This window comes from Mustela nigripes, chromosome 3, assembly GCF_022355385.1.
Source record: "Mustela nigripes isolate SB6536 chromosome 3, MUSNIG.SB6536, whole genome shotgun sequence".
NCBI lineage: Eukaryota > Metazoa > Chordata > Mammalia > Carnivora > Mustelidae > Mustela > Mustela nigripes.
Genome location: NC_081559.1, coordinates 18,091,831 through 18,112,633, shown reverse-complemented (window position 1 = coordinate 18,112,633; position 20,803 = coordinate 18,091,831). Strand labels below are relative to the sequence as shown.

General features: G+C 40.4%; 1 protein-coding gene and 1 long non-coding RNA gene across 2 annotated transcripts in view; one reads left to right on the top strand and one right to left on the bottom strand.

Moving 5' to 3' along the window:
- KLF7 (KLF transcription factor 7) overlaps nt 1–20,803 on the top strand; it is a 90,027-nt gene that overhangs the window by 29,108 nt on the left and 40,116 nt on the right. The window contains exon 3 of the mRNA XM_059393316.1: nt 13,679–14,309. Coding sequence (XP_059249299.1) covers nt 13,679–14,309 — 631 coding nt within the window. The remainder of the gene's footprint in view (nt 1–13,678; nt 14,310–20,803) is intronic.
- Nucleotides 5,486–14,404, bottom strand: LOC132013494 (uncharacterized). The gene is made up of 3 exons (XR_009403020.1): nt 14,306–14,404; nt 11,840–11,891; nt 5,486–6,836 (listed from the first exon to the last, which is right to left on the bottom strand). It is a non-coding gene; the product is annotated as an uncharacterized LOC132013494 (long non-coding RNA).

Here is a 20,803-nt window from a genome sequence, read left to right as displayed (position 1 = left end):
GTAACAGATTTAAAAGGAAGCAGGTATGCAATGACCTGTGGAACAGTGGCACTGTGGCTCTGAGAAAGGTATGGGCCTGGTCTGTTTGTGTGAGTGAGAGAGGGCTCAGAGATGAGGAGAACAGGGCCAGATCCTGTAGAATCTTAAAGGGAATGGAGAGGAATGGGCCACGGCAAGGAGTATGTGTGATGGCAGGCTACGGAAGGGGTGTCAGCAAGTAGTTTGAGCTAGAAGTGGTCTATGAGAGTATGGTTCACTCATTTTGCAGAGAAGAAAGTGAACACCCTCTTCAGGTTCAGTAGTTTAGTGAGTGGAGAGGGTAGAGACAGTGTGGGGAAAGTGGAGATCAAGCCTGATTCCTAGGTCAGGTTCTTTTCATCAATAAAGAATGAGAGTTGAAAATTGCATCTTATCTATTTGTCTTCATCGCTTCTCTTCCTGGTGGTTTCTGGAGGTCAGATGAGAAAAAAAGGACACAGCAGAAGAGAGGGAGATACTCTCTTAGGTGAGGAAATGGTTTTTACTTTCTACCCCGGTACATATTCCCAGGGTTGCCCTATAGCATTTTAAGAACTTAAATGTGCCTCTAAGTTGAGAATACTGGATGTATCCCAGACAGTAAACATTTAAAGATTTCTTTACTCAAACGAAAACACCAAGGAGACAAGTAAATATCACCTATAGTTGGATCTTAAAATACTGCTATATCCTACAAGAAATGTTGGTAATAAATGCATATACTTTGTTTCTGATGTCCTTTATTTTAAGAAGGAAGGATTTTTGGCTTTCATCATACTCTGGTACTCTTGCCTGCCCAGGATTGTGACCACTGTTGACTTTTGACCACCTTGTTTAGGAGTTTTTCCATTGATTCATTCATTCATTCACTCATTCGATAAGTCCTTGAGACAGGCCATGATTCAGTAGTATTCCAGGTGTCCGAGGAACCTCCATTCCAGTGAAGTTTATGTTTAAATGCTGGTGAGGCTGATCTCCTTGGGGAACCAGAGAATTAGTTCCACTGTGTCCTGGCCAAGAACCATCTTCTAGAGTCTCCAACCTCCTTCCTTTCACCACACGACTGGGCAGCCGAGCCTGTGTTCATTCCTTTGAGCCTGTTCTAAATGAGCCATTCTCACTTTTGGTCTCTACCTTCTATTGTTATTTCACAGCAACGTAGAACTCTGGACTAGTAAGTTCCTTAGAAGTCCAGTCCATTTGCCTGGGAGAAGAGAAAACTGAACCCTCAGTGAGATATGTCACCCAGCCAGAGTCCCCTATTATATACAATGGGTTTATTTTACTTTGATAATTATTTGGTATTTTTTTTAATCTTCCCTTTCTGTGTCATTGTTACATTTGATTATATTTACTGTCTTCTTGGAAGTGCAGTGAATTAACACTAGCTAGGTAACAGCCACAGGAGACATAGTATGGGTTTTAGGTGCTATTATAAGCACTTGACATGTATCAAATGATTGGACTCTCACACACTCTTATATGACAGGTGAGGAAGCTGAGGCACAGAGGGGTTAAGTAACTTGCCCAACAGCATTGCAAGCTGGTAAATAGTGTCACCTAATTTTGGATCCAGGCAGTGTGGCTCCAAGGCCAATACTCCTAACCCCTTGTCTTCTATCCCTTCTTGCGCACAGGGCGCTCTGTTTCCTTACCTGGAATCAGCAGCACAATGGAACATACACAGTCGCCTTAAATATTTGGGGAAGTTGATTCTAAGTACCTCAAATTAAGTAAATGTACAACCATCCATGGCAGGAAAAGCAGTTTAGGGCTTGGTTTCATTGTATTTTGGGCTGCCGTTTTACACAGTCTGAGGAGTAGAGCAAATATCCCTCCTAGTGAGTGCTCCCACATCAGCTTTACCTTTCCACAGTGGGAGTTTCTGAAAACTCTCTTGGATTTGAAAATATCCTCTATGATCACCAGCCACTGAATTGCGAATCCCCAAGGGATTTGAACCTGTTGGTTTTGGGAAATTCACACTTGGAGTGTGTGTGTGTGTGTGAGAGAGAGAGACACACACACACACACACACGTGTCTGTACATTGTACATGTGTGCAGCTGTGCTTTGGGGTAAAAGAAGCGGTCATGTATGTATTTGTATGGGGGGTTAAGGGAAAAGTGTATTTAATTAATCCAACTGAGAAGGATATAGCAGTATTCCAGAAGAAAGTCAATGAAATGAGTTTTGCTTTAAAAAAAAAAAAAACTTCCCAGTAGCCTGAGTCAGCCTGTGCAAGTGATTTGGGAGAGGCAGGGGAGATGATGTAATGGGTTCGGCATGTTCCCATCTTGGCCACTCAGTGCAAAGGGGCCCCTGGAGTTTGGGGAGGGTGTGTGCATGTGTGTGCAAAGTTAACGGGAGCAGGCGGGGTTGAGTAAGAGTGGGTTGTAAAACAGGATTAATAACCCCTTGTCAGACCTTTCCCTGTTAACTGTGTTTTTCAGTAATTCTGGTTTGAATGAAGGCTCTCTAGCCAATTAATGTTTATTTGTTTCTTTTGGCAAGACCCGTTGGGGGAAGGGATGAGACTGGTGAGTTTAAATTTTTTGTTTTGTTTTTGCATTTTGGAAGAAGAGACAAGTAATGTGAGTTTGGGTTTTCAATGAAGGCTCTCGTACCCCCACCCCCACCCCACCCCCTTAAGAGGCAGGAGGCAAGACATGACCAGCTGGTGCCTTGAACTGACACAGGTGCAGAGGCTGTGGGGGGTGGGGAGCCAAGAATAATTACAGGTTTCTGAAGCATCAGGCCCTGCCTGACACAAGCGCTCATCGAGAAAACTGCTCTTTATGGAAAATTAATGGTGGAGCTGAAAAACTGTCAGGGCCATTGTTGTTCTTGGGAAGCCATCACTTCTCAGAGGGGAGGCCTTCTCCCAAGGCCTTGGGCTTTCAGGAGGTGTGGGGATAGCGTGCCTCCCTTCCTGAGCAAGGACTGGTTGGCACTCTCATGTATGATGATGGGTTTTCCTTTGGGAGTGCCTCTTCTGTATTTGTTTCTTCCTCAGACCTCATTGGAAGCCCGCATCTAGGGCTTTGTTCCAGTGTAGGGTGATTTCTTTTCATTGACTCTTAAGGCGTGAATTTCATTTCCTCCGTGAAAGCATAATGACCAAAGCACGGGCATCTCTTGAAACTAATTTTCAAGCTGTAATGTAACGTGGGGTTTTCTTCAGTGTGTGTCAAACCAAGTAGAGGGTTGGTATGATAACAGACCCAAGCATCCCATGTGATTCCGCTGTACAGGAGCGCTCCCAAGTTGGAATTTAGTTCTAGTCCAGCGGCCTGGTAATCGTGAGGGACCCTTCTAAAGGGCTGATGGAGGGTAGGCGCAGCCGTTGTGGGTAGAGGCTAATATGACAGACTCGGAATTGGTATGCTGTAACAGGTAGCATCTGGGGAAACAACCCTGAACCGAGGTAAGAAGCCATCTCAGGGCACGGGCCATCCTGTTCCTGATGGACACTTAATTTTGAGGATCACAGGCTTTCTGAAGGAGGAAGTGCTTTTTCAAGTTGTTGGAGGTATGGGGGACACCAGTGCCTTTCTTCAAGGAGCTTGAAACCTGGGACCCAGCTCTGCAGAGGCTCCGTGATTGTAGAATGCACCTCAATATTTAATTTAGATTGGAGTTGGTTTGGGGATTTCTTTTATGCGTGGTATGTAAGGAGCCCTTGGAAGATGAAAGGGGTATTTGAGGCCGCTTGTTTCAAAGACAGCGCCCACTCCCAGGCCTTTCATCTTCTCTCCTTCCTCCCCTTGCCTCCCCAAAGAAAAAATATACAAACAAATATTTTCTTTGAATGTTAAAAATAGTTCAGAGAGGAGAGATGCTGAAGAGGTTTTGGGAGAAATTTCCCAACTTTCATGTTTGTTTAGAATTCAATTAATTGTCACAGCATTGTCTCTCATAATTTACAAAGGACGAGAGGGAAATATTTAATTTGGTTTCATCCCCAGCAACCAGTTGATGTGAGAAACAGAGGGAAGGCATACGATCTGATGTGGGTTACAGTCCTGGGGTTATTTTTGTGGAGTTGGGCAGTGCTGGCAGTGATGCGTAATGCTGTTGCACCTCTGGGGTGTGCTATTGATGTGGGATTGGGGTATTTTTTTTTTTTTAGCCTAATAGCTGAAACATGCAAGAAGAGATAGATTCTCACTTCTTATCCTATATAATTATTTACCTGTATTTTCTAGACAAAATCATTCTGTCCTAGCCTTCCACTCTAATATTTCTTGGCAATGAAAGTCAAGAAAAAGTAAATATTTGTTTAAAAGGACTCATTTTTTGACACTTACATAGTTTATTCTTGTCACTGGCTCTAAAGAGACTCTGCCATGAGTTAGTATTATATTCTCCTCCTCAAACTCACTTTGAAATGTTGAAACTCAGGAAGATGGGCAATAAAGTTCAGCTACTTGGTGTCTGTGGTTCTCCCATGGGCTTAACTGAACTTATTAATCATAACCTTGCTGCTGCTTATCTCTTCTCTCACTCCTGAGAAAAATGGCACTAGAACTCTCTGACCATGCTGTCTGCTTCCTTTCCCATCTTTCAACTCTGACCTAATTTTAAAAGACTAGAAATGTATCAGAGCCATTGCATCATATCGTCTTTAAAAGGGGGGGAAAAAAAAATCACAGAATTCTCATAAATACCAGTCTTTGCAATCCTACAGAGTTGGTTTCAGGAGTCAGAGGAATAAAGATTTTGTTAATAAGTGTGCAGTATACAGATATCTAATAAGGCGTTAGAAAAAAATTGGCGTATTTTAGATCACTTAAAAGGAAGCTCAGATTTTCCTGTTATCCAGTAGCTTGTTTTGTGTCACTTTGTATTTCCATTCTGGGATGTGTGCGAAGATTTCAAACTACAAAAAAGTAATTAAGCATTGGGCCAATCCCAGGAGGAAAGTAAGGGATTCATCTCCCTGTTTCTGTACTTCATGCTCTCTCGGGATGGTGGCACCATGGTTAATAGCACGTGATAAAACCACACATAATAAATGTCAGGAAGGGGCTCCCATAGGCAGCCAAGTGCAGTCACCTGCTTGTGCAATTACCTTGGTCTGCATTCTTTCTGGGAACTAGAGTTCACCCCTTCCTTGCTAGAAGCAATCACCGTCATCACTGTCATCTTTGTCATCATCATCATCATTAGGTCCAGGTCTGATCTCAAAAGGACGTGACTTTGCAAGTTTCTATTGTGTTAAACTATATTTCTTCTTATTTTTGTATTTATATTCTTTCCCCAATTTGCTTTATATTTTCCCATTTTAACTCTTGGATATTTTAGGTAAATAATATAGGTAGAATGATAGGGATTAAAAGTAGCTGGTTAAAAGGACCACAGGTGACTAATTGAGTATAAACATAGGTAGTAGTAGGTGGCTTTTTATTTCATTGACTCTATATTATTCCAGAAAAAAAAAAATTCACAAAATGCAATTTCTTTTTTCTTTATTGATTCATCAACTTGAGTATTCATGGATCCAAAGATGCCAAGTAATTAATCATCATGACACAGTAATGAGTGATGGCAAAAATATTGGACAAATGACTTTTCTTATGTTCAGATTAAAAGACAGAAATGAAAACAAGAACTTTTTATGTTCTAAACACTTGGTTTGTAAAGGGATGACATTGAGACTGGACTAGAGTGTGCCCATGTGGACATGGATGTAGATATGGTGAGGGTTGTGCATGGGAGTTGTGAGGTGGTTATGGATGGGGGCTATTGCTCATTCTTTTGGAAAGTTCTAACTCTTACAACTTTATACCACTTTTAACACTGAAGCGTCTTTGCCATCTGAGATAGCAGAGGTAGAAATTTTGTTCTAAAAGATTATTTTTATTGTTTGAGTACCCATGTGCATAAGGAATATGATCATCATTTTTAAGAAGATTGTCATTTTTAAAAATTTGTTAAATTTTTTTTCTTCTTATTGAGAAATAATTGGTATATATCACTATGTAAATTTAAGGCGTACACCATGGTGGTTTGACTTACATATATTGTGAAACGATTACCACAAGAGGTTCACCCAACATCCATCTTCTCATATAGATAAAATAAGAAAAAAGAAAAAAAAAAAACAAGGAAAAATTGTCCTTATGATGAGAATCTTTAGGATGTACTCTCTTAACAACTTTTCTTATTATCACACAGCAGTGTTAGCTGTAGTCATCATGTTGTACATTTTATTTCTAGTTCTTATGTATCTTAAAACCTTAAAACCACCTTTTCCAATATCCTCTCCTCCCACCCCTCCGCCACCTCTGGTAACAAGTTTGATCACTTTTTCTATGAGTTTGTTTTTGTTTTTGTTTGTTTTTATATTCCACATGTAAGTGAGATCATACAACATATTGCTTCCTCTGTCTGACTTATTTCACTAAGCATAATTCTTTTATGGTCCACCCATGTTGTCACAAATGGTAGGGTTTCCTTGTCTTTTTTTAATGGCTAAATAATATTCCATTGTATATGCATTCTACAACTTTATCCATTCATCTAATAGTGGACACTTAGATTGTTTCCATGCCTCAGCTATTATAAATAATGCTGCTATGAACATGGGGGTGCAGATATCTTTTTGACTTAGTGTTTTTGTTTCCTTTGGATATATTCCCAGAAATGGAATTGCTGGATCATATGGTAGTTCTATTTTTAATTTTTTGAGGCTCCTCCGTACTGTTTTTTATAGTGGCTGCACCAATTTACAATCCACCAGCAGTGCACAAGGGTTCCCTTTTCTCTGCATCCATGCCAGCATTTGATATCTCTTGTCTTTTGGTGATGACCATTCTAGAAGGAAACATAGGAATTAAACTCCTTGACCTGGGTCTTGGTAATGATTTTTAGGGATATGACACCTAGAGCAGAAGCAACAAAATAAAAAATAAACAAGTGGGACTACGTCAAACTAAAAAGCAAAAGAATCATCAACAAAGTGAAAAGAAAACTGGTGGTGGGGGGGAGTAGTTGCCAACGGTGTATCTGATAAGGAGTTAATTCCCCAGATGCATAAAGAACTCATAACTCAATAGCAAGGAAACAAATGACCCAGTTAAAAAATGAGCAAAGGACTTGAGTAGGTGAACAGGTACATGAAAAGATGCTCAACATCACTAGTTATTAGGAAAATGCTACTAAAACCACAAGGAGATTATAATCTTAATAAACCATGCATACCACCAATCTATGGACTGATAGATTCATTTTGGAGACACTGTTTAGTTGTGTCCAGGATTGAGGTGGTGTGTCTTTCAACACTTGGCAGTCAGCATATTTTCTTAACTCCATTTTTTTCCTAGACTTCCTAAAGCAAATAGACTTTATGTTGAACTCTGAATGAAACAATGATTAGTGGGAGGGAAATTGAAAGATTGTGTGAAGCATATGAATGTGAAGGAAAGTAAAGAGTAGAAAAATAGGTAAAGGAAACCTTTAGGAGAGAGTTGTGGGGGAAATGGCAAAAGTGACTGGAGATGTTTGCAGTCGTGAATGGCACATTTAATCTAATTTATGAAGAGAGAAGAACAAGTTTAATGAAAACCATTTGGTAAACTTGGCATCATCATGCCCATATATGGCCAAATTTCTTGTTATTTTTTGATCCCATGAAAGTAACTACCTCTTGCCAACAATGTGGGGGATTTTGGTGATCTTAATTTGTGCTACGAGACTTGGGTTATCCTGTTCTCTGTCAATTTCTGCCTTTGGAGCCTGTCACAGAAGTAGTAGGCATGGCAGTAAGAGGATTGAGTATTTTTAATTTTCTAACTAGGTCTTAGATTATCACTTTTTTTTTTTGAGTTTTTAAATATTTTTAAAAAGATAAATAAATAAAATAAATAAATTTGTCAAAGAGGGAGAGAGAGAGAGAGCACAAGCAGGGGAGAGTCCAAGTGGAGGGAGAAGCAGGCTCTCTGCTGAGCATGGAGGCCAACGTGGGACTCGATCCCCCGACTCTGGGATCATGACCTGAGCCAAAAGCAGACGCTTAACCAGCTGAGCCACCCAGGCATCCCATATTGTCACTTTTAATAAGCATGTTCCAAGAAGTAATATGAACAAAATAGAGAGAGTATTAAAAAAGATTGTAGGATGATCATTTCAAAACCAATTTCAAGTGAAAACTTCTTAGGTAACTAGGAGAATAAGCCACATTCAAAGTTGAGATGTTGGAGAGTCTTCACAAAGCTCTTATGTACCTTATAAATAGTAAGAAAATTACTTTGCAGTTGGGCACATTTCCTTCCTGTTGTTGACTGTAGTGGATGTTTGAGGGGATGGAGGTTGCTCCAGTGGCTGATCCGTCAAGTCTTAAGTTGTATTGTTAGGTCAGGTCGAGGGAAGCCTTGTATCTCCAAGGTGAAGAAGTATTGGCAAGGCGTAGTTTATGTAATTAAATTGACATCCATGGACTCCTGACTTGGAGTTTGCTGGTTAGAGTGTCATTGGGACAGAGTAAATCTCTGGTTCTCGTACATAAACAAATAGTTGAATTTTACATGCAAATATACAATCTGGAGACACTCCTATTTTGCTAATGGTTGTTTCTTCTTCTTTTTCTTCTCTCTCTCTCTCTCAAAATTATTTGGACTTACAAAAAAGTTGCAAAAATTGTACATAGAGTTCCTGTATACACTTTGCCCAGTTTCCCTTAATGTTATGTGACCATAATACAATGATCAGAACCAGGAAATTAATATTGACACAACACTATTAATTAATCTGTACACTTTATTTGTATTAAATTATTTTTTCCATCAATGTCTTTTTTCTCTTCAAAATCAGTTGCATTTAGTTATCATATCTCCTTAGTCTCCTCTGATCTGGGAAAGCTTTTTAATGTCTTCTGTACAATCTCCTTTGTTATACATGATCTTGGTATTTGTTTTCAAAGATTTATTTATTTTTAGGGAGAGAGAGAGAGAGAGAGAGACAGTACACAAGTAGGAGGGACGGAAGGAGAACGAGAGAGAATCTCAGGCAGACTCCACACTGAGCACGGAGCCCAGTGTAGGGCTTGATCTCATGATCCTGAGGTTATGACCTGAGCTGAAACCAAGAGTCAGATGTTTAACTGACTGTGCCACCCTGTTGCCCCCATGATCTTGATATTTTTAAAGAATAATAGCCCGTTATTTTGTACAATGGCCCTCCATTTGGATGGTTCTGTTTTCTCATGATTACATTGAGGTTATGTATTTTGGACAGGAATGGTGTAGAATAATTTTGCTCCCTTTTGAGCCTTCATACCAGGTTACATGATATCAGTATACCTTATTATGGGTGCTACTAACTTTGATCATATATCTAAAGTGGTGCATGCTAGGCTTCTTCACTGTAAAATTATTATTTTTGTCTTTGTAGTTAACTAATATTTTGCTGAGAGGGATGGTTTGAGACTAGTCAAATATCTTGTTTTTCATTATATGCTCCTGTACTAATTTTAGCATCCATTGGTGTTTCTTGCCTGTAGTCATTGTTATTTTTTGTTTGCCTAATGGTGATTTTCTATTTCCATTATCCCTTCTATGTTTATTAATTATAATTTCACTGTAAGGAGAAGCTAACCATCTCCAATTGTTTATTGATTCAATATTTATTTATATCACCATGGATTTATAGATATTAACTTTATTCCATGTATTAAAATCCCATCATCACTATTCATTTCTGTTGCTCATATTGTCCAGATTTGGTTATTAAGGGCTCCTTCAAATTGGCTTCTGAGGTTTTTTATTTATTTATTTTTTTTTTGACATAGCTCTATCTCTTTATGAACACTTTTTACCTTCTAGTACCAGAAGATATTCTAGACTCATCTTATATTTTCTTTGAACCAGACTTCGAATCAACTATTTCTCCAAGGTGCCCTGGTTTCCCTTTATCCTTTTATTACCATTATGCTTTGTATAATGACATAAGAAACCAAGATCTGTATATTAGGTGTGCTTACTGCTATTGGGGTGTCTTTCCTGTAGACTTTTTGTAAAGACAGAGCTAGGAAATATATGTATATATACTCATAGATAGATAGACACATTTATTTCTATATATACCTCTCTGCATGTATGTATTAATATCTATGAGTAAATACCTCAGATTTTAATTAAACATTATAGGCATTTCTTAATGAAGTCCTTTGTATTCATTAAAGAAAAACATTGGGGGAAACTTTCTCTTTGGCTTAGAAATAATCTAACATGAAAATTCTCTTCATTCTTGACATTTTAATTTCCACCACTTCTGATGAGTTTCTGGTTCACAAAATCTTCTCATCTAAGTAGAATATTATAAGAAGTGGATTTCTCAAGACAAAAATCATTTCGAAATGATTTCATAGGGCTATCCAGTCCATTCTGATGGGTACTCATACCTCTCTTTCTCAGATAGAATAAGAATGCTCTGTATTAGGGTTGCAAGTGATAGCTGCTCTTATGTGGTCCAGCATTTTCCACATTTTAGTAGATTGTCTCTATCTTTAGATCATTATTGTGACCTGTGTGCTCCTGGGATTTAAACTAGGACATACTGGGTAGATTATTTTTTAACCTTACCAGAAAAGTATGTAAATGTGTTTAGAATCTGTTTCCCAGAACTCTGAATATGAAGAGATCTAAGCTTCTTAACCATCACAACAATTTCTCAGTGGCTTTCAAATCTTTGAGCTAGAAAGTATGTAAGAAGACATGACATACAAAAACTATTGAAAGACAGTGGTGACTAGGTTGTGAAATAGTCTTTGCGTGTGAGGCAGGGAACTGCCTCAAGGACAACTTATAACCCAGGATTCAGCTGATTTTTACCTGAAACATATCCATGTCTCAAAAAATCTGGTTGGACAAAGCTAAAGAAGGATTACAGTTGTGTTCCAGAAGACATTTATTAGTGGTCATTTCTAAGATTGCTAGCCTCAGCATCATCCAGATTAGGGAGTCAGGAGATGATTTTCATGGAATGGAGGAGTTAAAGTAATCAAAGTAATAATATAAAGTTGATTTTATCTTTGTTTGATAGATATATGTATCTGTTGGGTGCCAGGTACTGTGCTTGGTAGGTGAGGGTTTTAAAAAGGAAAGGAAGCTTTAATGGAGGTTTTAGGAGTAAGATCTCATCATTCAGAAGTGAATTGACTGGAGCTAAGCCCGAGGGTTTCAGTATTGGAGAGAAGTAAATGACAATTTCTAGCAATGAGATGGAAAAAGGAAAGGGAAAATTTTTGAGCCATGGAATTCAGAAAGGGGCAACTGAGGATAATGTAAATTTCTAAACCTAAGAATTCAGTAGTATTGGTTTCGTATATGAAGTGGTGGGAAGCTACTCAGCCAGAGCTGTTATTTAATCAATACATAAAATAGAATCAAAACTGACTTTTCCAATAAGCTTTCCTTGATGAATGCCTTCATATTATAGAGTGTAGACCTCCTTTCCCACTCATCCCCTAAGAATTTATCAACATACTTTATAGTATTTTATTTGGTATCACTTTGCTTTGTAAATCCATGTCATTTTAGGCTTCTAATTATTTATCCTGCACTTACATCACATGGATCTATTAATATGGTCTCCTTCCAACACACAGAAAACTTTTCACTTTGCTGTGGACACAGTAGTTGAACAAAAACATATGCCATGAGTGTTGAATGAAGATTAGAATCATTCTTTGGTTTATGCTATTAAAAGTCAAAGATGTAACCCAAAGTTGATTCATAGTTAAAAATCTGTTTTTCTTATTCTTAATGCAGAGTTTTATCATAAGGCTGATTAAAAACCAGTCTTCTGGTAACGAGACTTACTGTGGTGATCCTTTCGAAGTGTATACAAATATGGAATCATTATGTCATACACCTGAAATGAATATAATTTTATAGGTCAATTATACCTCAATAAAAAATAACAACAAAAAATAAACAGAAGACATAAGACAAATATATAACCAGTGGAAGAATATAAGCAATAATTTAAAGATTTTGAAGGTCAAAGTATATAAGGTGTTGGATACTTTGGCAAATAGGAAAGAACTTGGCATGTAAAGTTTGAGTTATTCAGAGAACAGGAGTGGAGTGAGACAAGCAGGGTGGGAGGAGGTGGGCCCTTGATGTCATAAGGATACAGGTGGGGTTTGGTAGCCAGGAAGGGCAAGCTGGCAGAGGATACCAAAGGCGGTGACCATCAATGGATTCTGGCCTCGAGGTTAAATGCTAACCCTAGGTAGGCAGCTAGAATCTTATCAAAGTAGTGAGCATGGAATGGCTATCACATGCAGTCTGAGAAAAACAGGTAAAATGCTGACATGTGAACATGTTCGAGAAGCACCATCTACATAAAATCTAGACAAACAGCTCTGAAGCTCCATGGTTCTATGATTCTATATCTGGGAAATTGTAAGCCCCATTGCTAGTGCATCTCCTAATGGAGAAATTTATGGAAGAATAAATGGGATAAGAAAGAGAAGACAAAAACAACCTTTTGAAATGTCCCCAAACTACAATCTTTAACAGATCCAACACAACTAGGTATATCATTAAAATATATTCTTAACAGAATAAAAGCCCAAGATCCAAGCACTGGTTGAAATCAAAGATGCTCTACTAGGGAGGCAGTAAAGAAGGAGCTAGTCTCATTCTAAATTTGCCATCAGTGTTTCTTTGTTGAAGCCCAGAAGCCAGAGCAAATTGAGCTGATGGTGCAAGTTAGCACCGTGGTTTTATACAAGGTTCTGGAAAAGCAGGATTCTTAAGTGAGGAGAGCTTTTCAAGTATAAACTTAAATACCCACTTTTGCCTTAAGAGCACTTCCACCATGTTACAAAGACTACCATGGCTGAACTTTTCAGTTCTTTTTCTCTATTTCTTTACCAGGTGAAGGCTTTATGTTGAAATATATTGGGTCCTATCTTTAGCAAGTCAGATAGCTGTGTTTGAACTTATTTTTATCACATAGAGATGCTAAACCATTGTAACTGGACTTACATCAGCTCCTAGCCACAAACCAGGTAGCAATTGTATTTTGAATAACTGGCTGTAAACAATGGGAGTTTTGTCTTGCATATCAGAGGTGCTGTGAGAGGCATTCTTTAGAACAGTATCCATTCCAGCTGGTTAGGGAATCCAAGGCAGGGCTTGCTCTTGGCTGACTGTGACTGAGGTCACCTCGTAGCTGGGGCGGGTATGGTTTGTCCTTTTGAGCAAGCTAGAAAATTGATTTTTGAGACTTGCTCAAGTCTATTTAAAAATTAAGTTGGACTATGGGAAGTCTTGTTTTGGTTAGAAGACTCTGTGATTCTTGGTTACATGGAACTCCTAGCAATGCTTGGAGCATCTCACCTGCTGACTTGGGTTGTGGAGCAAGAGGCCATTTTATCATTGAACGTCCTCTGGGATCTTGATGGTGTGAGATAGCCCTTCTGGGCCTCCAGTTCCCCTTCATTAAACTTGAATGATGTGACCCTTATGAACCCTTCGGAAGAATTCAGGGACTAAATAACAAGGTCAGACCTTTCACCAGGAGAATTTCAGATTCCAGCCACAAAACCATTCCTTTTGTCTCTTACTGCTCTGCCTGTCAACATGTGGCCTCGTGGTGTTCTTTGCCTCTGATGGCTGTTTCTTTCCCTCCCTCCTTGCCCTCTGCAGACATGCCTTGAATTGGAACGCTACCTACAGACGGAGCCTAGGAGGATCTCGGAGACCTTCGGTGAGGACTTGGACTGTTTCCTCCATGCTTCTCCACCCCCGTGCATAGAGGAAAGCTTCCGGCGCTTGGACCCGCTGCTGCTCCCTGTGGAAGCCACCATCTGTGAGAAGAGCTCGGCAGTGGACATTCTACTCTCTCGGGACAAGTTGCTATCTGAGACCTGCCTCAGCCTCCAGCCAACCAGCTCTTCTCTCGACAGCTACACAGCCGTCAACCAGGCCCAGCTCAACGCAGTGACCTCATTAACGCCCCCATCGTCCCCTGAGCTCAGCCGCCATCTGGTCAAAACCTCACAGACTCTCTCAGCCGTGGATGGCACGGTGACGTTGAAACTGGTGGCCAAGAAGGCTGCGCTCGGCTCGGTCAAGGTGGGAGGGGTGGCAACAGCAGCGGCGGCTGTGGCGGCAGCTGGGACAGTTAAAAGCGGACAGAGCGACAGTGAGCAAGGAGGGGTGGGGGCCGAGGCATGCCCCGAAAACAAGAAGAGGGTTCACCGCTGTCAGTTTAACGGGTGCCGGAAAGTTTATACAAAAAGCTCCCACCTAAAGGCCCACCAGAGGACTCACACAGGTAGTGGTACAAGTTGGCCGCACGTGGTTTCTTCTTCTCCTTCCTCCCTTAGCCTCTCGGTGGGACGGGCTCCCGCGTCCCGTGTCCCGAGGAGTGGCACTGTGCTGACTTGGAGGTGGCAGCCAAGCGGGAGGGCTGGGGCGGGGCAGCAGAGTGACGCATGTGACCTTGAGCTCTGCAGATGTCCTGGCACAGGCCATGGGCTTGTCGCTCGCTGGCTGTGTGATCCTTTCAGAGGCAAGACCAGCCACCGGGTCGGAGCACGCAGTTGCAGAGAGGCCTGAATGGGGCTCTGGCAGTGTGACTCACAGCCATACACCGTACACACACACTTGTCACCTCCCTGACACTTTCCATTGTTTTAGGAGTGTAGCTCTGCAGTTTTGAGCAGCCCTGGAATCTGAGGAGGCACATTTGAAAGAGCTCACAGTTAAACAAGGTAGTTGGGGCGTCCCCATTCACTGTTCTCCCAGCATCCCTGATTTTTCATCAAAGTCACCAACAGCAGGAGGGTTTCAGAGTTCATTAGATGTGATCATTCTATAATTAATTGGCATCTCCTCTCTTGCATTGTTCTCTGGCGCGTGCTTTATGGAGAGATGGCAGAATTGCTTTTTAATGAGCTTGTTACTGAGAAGTTGCTAAAGTGATTACACTGCTATGTGTGTGGTAAGGGAGAGTGAGGACCGACGGGGACTGTACATTTTCCTCAGGCCTTCGGCAGTGATTCCCTGGGATCGTACTGATCGTTGGAGCAATGGGGTAATCTGGAAGAGTGGGGTTTATAGAGAAAAGAGCGAGGTTGACATTTTCCTTGGAACTGGTCTTTGTTCTGTGCTCTGAGATACAAGCTTAGGGCTGGTGTTCCTTCTTGGTGTTAGCATCCTAGGAGCAATTACTGCCATTGGTGGGTTTTAAATGGGTCCCGGCTGTGTCGCCTGTATGGTTTCGCATACTGCTTGCGCAGGACAGCTGAGTTAAGGAAGAGCTCCAAAAGTAGGAGCAGCAGAGTAAGAGGACAGTCGGGAAAAAACGGGTGATTGGGTTTGAGCCCGGAGAAGTGGTTGGTGGGAGTTGTGGTCTCGAGGCTGGTCTTCCTGGTGCTCTGTGGTGAGTTGCGGTCTGTGCCAACCAAGGAGATGTGCAGTGCAAAGTTCATTGCCTGGAAAAGCAGAAGAACCTGGGTTCTAATTCTAACGCTGCCGCTAACTAGCTCTGACCTTGAGGGTGTCCCTTTATCTCACTGGGCCTCATTTTCTAGATCTATCAAACGGACTAGCTTAAGGTCCCTCTCACCTCTAATGCTCTGGGTTGTGGGAGCATGTAGTATCTCTGTGCAGTACAGAAGCACTTTCCTAAAGTCAGGTGTGTAGTATGTGTCTGGAAGAAATCACTGTTTCGAACCTCAGAGTCAGTGCCACCCATGGGAGGACGAGAACACACTGCTTCCCTGCTACACAGGACTCGGGCAGGTACTCCAGTTCTGCACTTAACTTCCTGTTTGGGCCTTGCTTGGTTCATGGGAAGGTCTCCTAACACGACTTTTGAACCCTGTGGCTCAAGTGCAGAGTCCCAGTTAGGGTTTCCCAAGAGTCTGACTGCTCCACTCCACAGACAGACTAACGCATCCTGCTCAAGTCAGCTTTTTTTCCTTTCTGACATTTGTCCTGGAGGACATTTTTTTATTTATATTTCTTTCTTTCTCAAGTCAGTGAGGAAAGACATGACAAGACATTGCAGTGTGCCCAGGCTTTGATGGTGACTCACTTCCCGGTCTTCCCAGGAAACCAGAGAAAGCGGAATGAGGCAAGAATGTTGAGCTTTGTTGGGGGCATGGAAGTCAGGCTACATCCTGTCTAGTAGGAAGGCTGGACAGCTCTGGGGAAGCAAGATTCTTTTTTTCAAGGGGGAGTCCGGAGCATTTTTCTTTTTTCCTATCTCCTTCTCCCAACAGATGTGTCAGAAAGAGACCTCCTTAGGAGGGATGCCTTATTTGGTGCTTTGTTTTTTGGGCATTGTCTACTCAGAGTGATTATCAAGGTGGAGCTCATTATGTTCCCCAGCACCTGCAACCACTTGCCCTATGGTGGACTGATGTGGAAAGACTCCTCCCCATGGGGAATATATTCAAGGAGGCACCCTGCCTTATTGAAAGGCAGAATGCAGAGTGGTTAAGAGTGGGGGCTTTGTTGTAGGTGGATTTGGGTCTGAGTTCTGGCTCTTTTTTGTGTGACCTGGTTAAAAGATTTATCTTCCCTGAGTCTCAGCTTAGTCATTTGTAAAATATAGGGATAATTTTATCTATATCCTAGATTGTTTTGAAGACTAAATGAATCAATATATGTAAAATACTTGGCAGATCTTAAGAGCTCATTGAAGATAGTAGTGGAGTTGGTTGTAGTTATTACGATAGCTGTTGATATTGATTAGTGACGATTGTGTGAAAAAACAGCTCTACATAAATGAGAAATAAGGCAGTTAGCCAAAGTTAAATACCATCAAAAAGCGACAAGCTTTTTCCTCTCTCTATGTGGAGGTTATGATGCTCAGGGACACCAGCTGTAGAGTGCAAATGGACATGCAGACATTGGCTCATTGAAGGTGGCAGCGCTGTAGACCTTGGCTTTCCTAAAACAATACAGAAAGCAATCATCGTGCATCCTCCAGAAGCATTTTGCCTGTAAAACCTTGCTCAGAGATCAGTATGGAAGGAAACGTAGGTGCTATAAGAAGGAGAAACAGGAGGGGAGCTAGAGGTGAGCATGGAGGATGGGCAGAGGGAATATGAATTAATTTGGATTAAATGGATGAGGATCAGAAGTATTTATTTGGAATTGGTGTGAATGGGGCACATGGGGAACTGAAAACAAAGGTGATAATTTATGTGGTGTGGATGAACTAAGAATAATGAAAAAAGCATGAAGGATGGAATCAAATTAAGTGCAAACATATAAAGGCAATGGACTAGTAAAAGCTTGAGGGCAAAGGTATATGGCGATGGGAATTCTGGTAGGGGGAGAGGCTGATATAAGCGAGTGGAGGGGCAGAGCTGCCCACCAAATGCGGAAATGGAGTTTTAAAAAATGGGCTCTGGTTGGATCTGGACAAGCTATTTTAACACCGGGCTCACTTTAATTCAGAGGAAATATTTCTTTATCTTTTAGCTGGGGAAGTGTTTGGGGCGGGGAGGGGGGAGACTAAGAAGAGAAAACCGTCGGGTAAAAAGAGGGAAAATATTGGCATTCTTTTCTCCAGAGTCATATATATGCTGTATCTCTTCTATATGGTAATATGTTGAAAAGGAGACACAGTTGCAAAAGTGAAATAAAATAAAATGTGTGGGTCTTCCTCTATGCATAAGAAAGACAATACATTCTTGGTAACATGGAATTTGCTTGCATGGAAGAATTTTTAAAATGTTATTCATTTAATCTTTATATAGATAGAATTTACTGAGCTAGAAAATATATGCCTTTTGTTTTTTCCCCCTTCTGTGGCTGTTCTTTTGAGGATGCTGAATCCTTCAAACTTTTTGCCCTGGAGGATGTGAGGCAATGAGGTGATTTTTTTTTTTTTTTTTTAAGGTAGCAGATGTTCAAGTTGGTAGCTAGGGCACAAATACTGTTTGCCCAAGGAGGTGAAGTTGGGGATGGGGGAGCTGAAGGAGGAGGAAGACAAGGCAGGGAGTGGGACAAAGGGAATATTGTGAAATCGCAGGATCTTAGTGAAAGGAAGCATATAAAAATGGACATATGGTTTATTCATTGCGAAGAGCACTTAGTGCTGGCATGTGTGTAAAAATGTCCTTTAGCAGCCAAACCATTACAGACCTTTCTTTCCCTCTCTGTTTTCTGGTCTTTCTGTAACATATTTTTCTTGCTGGATAATTCAATCATTATTATCACAGGTGTATTCATCTTCTTTGAGTCAGCTAAAAAATCCTTATATTTTGATGCAAAGGAAATCTTCACTTTTAATTTTTAAAAAATCACTTTAATATGCTCATGTTCAGCAAAAGTCAATTTATTGAAATGTTAGAAAAAGAAGTGTTTTCCACATTTCTTCTTGATCACTTCTAAGAAGAAAAAAAAAGCCTGCGATTAAAATGGCACTTTTCGTTAATTGAGCCGATTTTTCTAATATGGAAATTCATATAAAGCCATGTCCATATTTATACTTTTCAGCGTGAGTCGTGTTGATAAAGTCAGGACAAAGGCCAGCAATGAAATCATTGGTCATTGGTCACAGAGGAGGGAGAAAAAAAGGCCATGTTCTCACATGTTCTCCTTGGAGGAGTCTTTTTATGGACAAGGGTAGCTGTTAGCATAATCCGTGGGTTTGGATGAGGACATTCTGGATTTTGTACCAATGAATGTAAAGGGGAGCTTTTTAGGTGGGAAGATAACACAAGGGTGCAGTTTAACAGTTTATGCTGCTGTGGGGCAGGTCTTAAGGTGCTACCATTTTTAAGTTTAACTCGGATTTAGGGAAATAGTTTGTTTTCAAATGAAAAACGTAGCTAAAAATATTATAAATAAAAAGATGAGTGTCATGTTTAAAAGACAAACAGAAGTATTTATTGTATGCATATAATGAAAGTTCTTTAAAGTTTAGAATATAATTGATTTATTCAACAAAGATGAAGCAGTTGTTACATGCTAGGCATTGTTCTAAGTCTTTTACAAATACTAACTTTTTTAATCTAATGACGTAAGTACTATTCTTATTTTATAGTTGTGAAGGAATAAGGCCCAGAGAGGTCAAGTAACTTGTCCAATGTCACACAGCTCCTAGGTGGCTGGCCCAGGATTCAAACCAAAGAATATTCCTCAAGTCTGAGCTCTTAATGTCTATGCTAACGAGCAAGGGGAAAAGAAATCAAGTAGTTATTCTCTTAATAACTCATTATTAGGAGGAAATGAGAAACATAGTTTAAATACAAATTGGCAATGAAAACCACTTTGAGTGTCTTCTAAACAGAATAAAGATGGGAGGGTCCTTAAACATACTGCCTCATCAAGTGACTAAGAACCAGAGCAAGGAAGTTACAAAGGGATGGTCTTCCGTTTCTAGGCCCATTATTGTTACGGTTATAGTTATTGTTATTATGGTCATTACTATTAAACCATTTTTTTTTTTACCTTAGAATTAAAGAGAGACTTTGGTGTAACTGTCCCAATTCACTCATTAAAATGACAAATGCTAATACTCCATCCCTTTGAAATTAGGGCAAGCATTATCACATATGGGGGAAACTGAGAACCAGCAGTGTCAAAATGCCTTAGCTCAGGTTCTCTGACCTGCCCTTGGCAGAATGAAAATTTGACCCAGGCCTCCTGTCCCTTGGGCTTGCATCCTATTCGATAGATCATCATCTTATTCACTTTGTTCTCTCGGTCATTCCCCAAATGGGTAATAAGTAAGCGTAGATGTCAGGTGCTGTGCCACTGAGTAAGCAGTCCCTGGGAAAGGGACAGCCCTTCCAAGAAAGAGTGCAGAGGGAGGCAGCGCTCAATGAGAGAGAGTAGGGGTGCCTATCAGAGGTCAGAAGCAGTGGGGACGATTCAGAAAAAGTTGCTTTTCTCCTTTTGGACAGGGTGTTTATTCACACTATTCTTCGTTTCAAATGATGCCAATGTGATAATACACTAATTTATATAAATAGAAGCCCTAATTCAAGGTCAGGCATACCAGCAGGATAAAATTAAATACCTCAGTCTGGAACTGTAGGGGGCCCGTCGAACACTTTCAACCTCCTCAGCCCCATAGATAAGAATTCTTTGAATTTATACAATAGCAACTGAAACAGGGCAATTTTAAGGCATTAAAAGGCCTTTAATATGCTGAGACACATGGCTGCTAATGAAGTTTATCCATGTGTTGAGGCAGAAACTCATTAAAGCCCTATTATGGGATGGAAACTAGAATAAGGGTTAACTGTTCAGTTCAGAAGGTGGAGAGAGTTTAACAGAAGGGTGTGATAGTTTGGATTTAGCATATTGGAGAGCTTAAGAGAAAGAGTTTGAAAAGAACCGGTGTAAATGAGATGAGGGAAAACAATTGACAGGAGAATTTTATGATTCAAAAAATTCTTAGAGCTTCACCACATGATAATCTAGCGATATGCTAGCTCCTAACATTTATGAAGATAAATTTCGGTAAACCTATATTGGATGGAATGGGGTAAACTCAGCATATACACAGCAAGAACCTTTATTTTATTATTATAATATGGTAATAAATGTAGGCTTCGCGGGATGCCTATTTCAGATGTCCTTTTAATGGGTAATTGGTAGTCATAGTAAATAAACATGTTAAAATGAGAATGGAAGGAAAAGAAAAAAGCATGAAATTACTAAGTATTTCATCATAAACAATATTTCTTGAACACCCATTACACTACACACTGTTCCTTCCCCCATCTCCGAGGACCTTACTTTCTGATGCAGAAACCTGAAAACGGTTTTATAAAGTCACTATATTTGGAACCTGAT